Raw genomic sequence first — 5,040 nt, 5'->3', positions numbered from 1 at the left:
GCCTGTCTCCACTTTTTTTTTTCTTTTGACAAAAAAGTTTCTTGTGAATTTGTGTTTTCATGAGAAATCAATTGGCAGCCTTGAAAATCATGTCTTAACATCAGTATACAGGCTTACGCTGTGCCTCAATGGACTGTTAAGCTGCTAGCAGTGGAATTAAGTCAGCAATTCTTCATGCCCACTCAACTCTTGCCCTCTTCGTGAGAGAATCAGCAGTGCTGGTGCAGGGTCTGGGGTGGCACTGTCGGATTTGCTTTGTAGAGGCTGAAGAGCCGTCGCAGCACGTTGCTGGCTCTGACCTGGATTGGATTGGACGTGGTGAAGGGCCGTTGCTTGGAGTCTCCTAAACCTGTTGGCGCGCCTGTCGCCAGAGCTGCGGGCGGGTCTGTGTGCGTTAGGTCATTCGCACGTTGATAGCAGCGACGGGTTGAATGCTGCTCTTTGTCTGGCCTTGAGGCTTCGAGGCACTGTGGAAAAATGCAGCCTTACAAGCTACGAGGAGCACGTGTAGCTAGCTCACGGATTTGTGCACCTCCAGGAGAGTGCCCCTCTTCTCTCTCTTTCCCCACCTCTGAAATTCAGAGGTGACCTTGCTGGTGACGTGATCTACTAGCGCTTACTCGGGGGTCACGTTCTTAATTTCTGCCCTGATGCAGTAGCGTGCTCTCGCTACCTCGGACTGATGATCGGGTTACCGTGTACCTCCTTTTTGGGGGGTTTCTCTGTAACTGCTGAGAGCAGTGTAAAACGTGGATTCATGAGTATCTTGCTGTGTACATTAGTGTCCATAACTATTTGACCTGGGTCTTCCAGAACACTGCTCCAGCGTTCCTCTCGCTTAAATGCGGGGTTAAGCCCACGGGAAACGAACTGTCCCTAACGTGATAGATGAGCCCTGTGTAGCGACACGGGTCGTCGGCTCAAAGGCAACAGCGTGTTCCGTGTTGTCCCTCCTTCATACGCGAGTCCGAGGCAGGCTGCTGTGTCAAAACCAGATCTTCTCCAAGGAACCTTCTCCCAGGGGCTGTGTGCCGCTGGGTGTGCGTCTGGGCTTGTTAGTCCTCCCCGCTCTCGTTAATCGCGGTTAATAGGGCTTAACTCTTCAGGAGTGGACAGCGCGCTGCTGCGAGTTTAAAAGACTTTTTGCAGGAGCAGCCGTGGCGTTGCTCAGCATGACGTGAAATTCGGGATGTGTTGGGATGTACCTGCCGGAGGTCACTGGGTTGCTCTCGGAAGGACTTCGGTCAGTTCAGAGGTTTTTCGTGGTTGCGTGTTTGGATCGTACCGGTTCCGCTCGCTGTGACTCCTCTCGGCTCTGCTCCTCGCTCCGTTACTTCCACGAGCACAAAGTGCAAGGTGCTTCCCTGCCAGAACGGGAGCTGCTCCTTCTGTGTTCTCTTTGCACAGGTCTAACTTCGTGCTCCGCCTTCGATGTGGCGCGACCGCTTGGATTTCCCCGTTGAGGTTCGGTTTGTAATTTGTTGCTGTGTGAAACCCACCGCGGAAAGTGGCATAGTTCAAAACCGTGGCGCTTCAACGACACGCGGAATGGAAGGAGACCTGAAGTCGTCGCTGCTCTGCCGCCTCGCAAGCTCTTCTTGGATAAAAGGTTTCGGAGACCGATACCTTCTGCGCAGAACCAGCTCTTCCAGGTTAGCGCAGGCCATTACGTCCACCTGAAACTCGCCTCTGCCCAGGGACAAACCAAATCGGCCTGTGCCAAGAGATGAGCCGGCACTTGCCTGCCGCGCCTCGGCTCAGCGCTTGCTGAGTCGGCCTGCGAGCAGGATGGGGCCGCGGGCTGGTGGAGAGTGATGTCCTCGTGACGGGAAGGAAGAGGCACTTGGTGCTACCGTGGGGTGGCTTTGTCGTCCGTTCTGCTCTCCGGCCATGCCTGTAATGTCCGCCCTCGCTTCAAACCTCCGCTCGGAGCCTGAGCTGGAAAAGCTGCCCGGCTCGTGTGGGAAGCAGGAAGGCAGCGGAAGATGGAGGTCCATCACTGAAAGATGAAGGCTGCTGCCTTCCCACAAGCCAAGCGGCTGTTGGCCTGAGCAGGGCTGGGTGACGGACGCTCGGAGCCCGCCCGGTGTGGTGGTGAGGTCCGTGTGCGGCTGCAGCACCGCGTAGTTGTGCCGGGAAGGTGACTTTAGGATCCCTCGCTGCTGCTGCTGTTGGGTCCTACCTTCGGGGCAGCGGGAAGGAGCAGTTTCACAGTACCACCCCATGGAACATAAGCTGCCCTTCGGCTCCGAAACTGCTGCAGGCTCATCCCTCCTCCTGGTGCTCTGCCCCTCGCTTTGGGCAGCGCCCGCTGTCTGCCCTGGATGAGGAGGAGCAGGTTTATGGGGGAAGAGGCGGGTCTGTCCCTCAAACAGAACCCTCTCCCCAACCAGCGGGTTCCTGCACCACCGTGTAGCCGTTCTCCGTACCAGCGCCGATCCCCCCCGTTACACCCGGTCGCCCGCGTTCCTGCGGGGCGCGGCCCCTTTAAGGGAAGCGAGGGCGGAAGCGCTGCCAGAGGCTGCGGGGGGCGGGGCTTCTCGCCCCTTCCGCCCCGGCGCCGCTCTCGCGAGATCCGCCACTTCCGGCCCAAGAGCGGCCCTTTCCGAGGAGACCCGGCCAAGATGGTGGGTGCGGGCGGGGGTGCCGGCGGCTCCAATCGGGCTCCATCCTCCGCGGGGGCGGCCGGCCGGGACCCGGGGGGTGCCGCTGCCGCCGGGGGCGGCCCGGCCTCTTCCCTGGGGGGGCGGGAGGCTGGCCTCCCCTGGGCCCTGCCGGGGCCGTGGCCGTGGCCGTGGCCGTGGCCGCCCCGGCCGGGCTAGGCCTCAGCGCGGCGGGATCCCGGTTCCCCAGGGCTGGGCCCGGCGGCGGTGCGGGGCGCGGGCGGTGGGAGGGAGCGGGGAGGGGGCTGCGGCGGCGGCGGCAGGGCTGTCGGGGCGGCTTGGGCGCCCCGCGGAGCTCGGTGCCCGCGGCCTTCCCGTGTGCGGGGGGGGGGTGGTGGTGGTGGTGTGTGTGAACGCGGGTCTGGGCCGCCCTGACGCCCCCTCCCCTCCCCTCCCCTCCCTCCCTCCCTCCCCGGCGCTCCCGGCTGCAGGCGGAGGTGGAGCAGAAGAAGAAACGAACCTTCCGGAAATTCACCTACAGAGGGGTGGACCTGGACCAGCTCCTCGACATGTCCTAGTAAGAGCTGCCAGCGGGGCGCTGCCCTCCGAGCCGGGCCGGGGGGCCGGGGGGGGGGATGTTCCCCGGGCGCCTGCAGGCTGGGGCAGAGCCTGGCCCCCTTTGCTCTCGGGCTGCGCGCGGCCCCCGGCGGTTTGGGTGGCTCTGCGGTTTCTCGTCCGGGCCGTTTGAGGTCCCTGAGCGGGTAACGCTGCCAGCGCGGGGTCCCCGGGGAGCTCCCCGCAGGCTGCGCTCCAAGGCTCCGTCTCTCCGTCCCTTCCAGCGAGCAGCTGATGCAGCTGTACAGCGCCCGGCAGCGCCGGCGTCTCAACCGGGGGCTGCGCCGCAAGCAGCACTCCCTGCTGAAGCGCCTGCGTAAGGCCAAGAAGGAGGCGCCGCCCATGGAGAAGCCGGAGGTGGTGAAGACCCACCTGCGGGACATGATCATCCTCCCCGAGATGGTGGGCAGCATGGTCGGCGTGTACAACGGCAAGACCTTCAACCAGGTGGAGATCAAGGTGAGGAGTCGCGGCCGCATCCCGAGAGCCCCGGTCCGGATCCGAGCTGAGCACCCTGAATGCGTCTCCGTTCATTTTTGAACACCTCGCGTGATCCTGCTCCCGCCCGCTGTCTGAGGGGGAGGCCGAGGCTCCTGCTTGGAGCAAAGCTGGCCCCGAGGGACACCCGGAGGTCCCCGTCCCGAGGGTGGGCCGCTCGCAGAGGGGTCTCGAGGCCTGACGAGGCTTCGGCGCGGCTTTGCAGTAACAAAATAAGGTGGCTGTCGTTGAGCGTGCCTGTGCTGCTGCGTCCGGAGGGCCGGGGATGTGCGCTGGCTGCCCTCGGCCCTGGCTCCCTGCCCGCCGGCGCCGGTTTCCAATGAAACGGATCCGTGAGGTTTCCCGGGAGCGGGAGGTTTCCCGGGAGCGGGATAACCTGCAGCGATGGGGAGCCGGGGCGGTGCGACCCGATACCCGCTGACAGGATTAAGTGGCGTTTTCTGCTTGTACCTGGCCTTAAATCCAACCTGAAAGCGCACCAAAACGCCCCCGAGGCTTTGACTTTCCCCTCTCCCGGGAGGCGCAGCGCTGGTCGGGGGCTCTTGGGGGGCAGAGGGAGCCCCTCGTCCCGCTGGACCCCTCTGGCTCCACCTGGAGCAGGAGGAGCCCGGGCGCGGCAGCGCCGCAGGCAACGCCTGCTCCACACGCAGCGTTTCCAGAACAACTGGGGGCTTCTGCCAGCGCGGGGACGAGGGTTGTAACTGTCCCCGACCCACCGCGGGCTGCGGGGGGTGGCGTGGGGGAGGGCTGTGCCCTGTGCCCCCGGCCCGGGTCGCTGCCTCCAGCGCGGATCTCTCCTTTCTCTTCCAGCCCGAAATGATCGGTCACTACCTGGGGGAATTCTCCATCACGTACAAGCCGGTGAAGCACGGCCGGCCTGGCATCGGTGCCACCCACTCCTCCAGGTTCATTCCTCTGAAGTAACGGGGCGCTGCGGGGAGCCTTTTCCACGTGTAAATAAAGAAATTTCTCCCATCTCTCTCTCTCTCTCTCTCTCTGTGTCTCTCTCTGGCCTTGCGGTTCCTGGGGCGGCGTCTGGGCCGGGGCACGGGCGAGCAAAACTCTTCAGCCTTAATCACGACTTGATGTTTTCCTGAAGTTTTCCCTTTTTTTTTTTTTATTTGGCACCCCTTTTCGGTCAACGCAAGGCAGCAAACGCTTCTCTTCGAGTGGGTTTAGTAGATGAACGAAACCCCCTGTTCTTTGCTGGGAGGCGGATAACGGCGCTTCCGTCTGTTTAACTTCAGTTGTGGGGTTTCGAGCCGACGCTGGGCTCGCCCCGGGCAGGCGCCTCACTCTTCTTGCTGCGTGAGGTAAAGCGAAT

The 5,040-nt window shown here is 62.8% G+C and overlaps 1 protein-coding gene across 1 annotated transcript; it reads left to right on the top strand.

The window, feature by feature from the left end:
* Positions 1 to 2,559: 2,559 nt before the first annotated feature.
* Positions 2,560 to 4,691, top strand: RPS15 (ribosomal protein S15). Its single transcript, XM_076359159.1, has 4 exons — positions 2,560 to 2,627; positions 3,095 to 3,180; positions 3,443 to 3,677; positions 4,527 to 4,691. Exons 1-4 carry the CDS (start codon positions 2,625 to 2,627, stop codon positions 4,638 to 4,640), a joined length of 438 nt encoding a protein of 145 aa, XP_076215274.1. The 5' UTR covers positions 2,560 to 2,624; the 3' UTR covers positions 4,641 to 4,691.
* Positions 4,692 to 5,040: the final 349 nt, after the last annotated feature.

The sequence above is a fragment of the Aptenodytes patagonicus genome, chromosome 25 (assembly GCF_965638725.1).
Source record: "Aptenodytes patagonicus chromosome 25, bAptPat1.pri.cur, whole genome shotgun sequence".
NCBI classification, from domain to species: Eukaryota; Metazoa; Chordata; class Aves; order Sphenisciformes; family Spheniscidae; genus Aptenodytes; species Aptenodytes patagonicus.
This window is presented reverse-complemented; position numbering and strand designations above follow the sequence as displayed.

Bases quoted from the DNA above. Each gene is read 5' to 3' on its own strand.
- RPS15 (XM_076359159.1), top strand. The intron at 3,181-3,442 runs GTAAGAGCTGCC...CGTCCCTTCCAG, and splicing joins CAGCTCCTCGACATGTCCTA to CGAGCAGCTGATGCAGCTGT. The intron at 3,678-4,526 runs GTGAGGAGTCGC...TTTCTCTTCCAG, and splicing joins TCAACCAGGTGGAGATCAAG to CCCGAAATGATCGGTCACTA.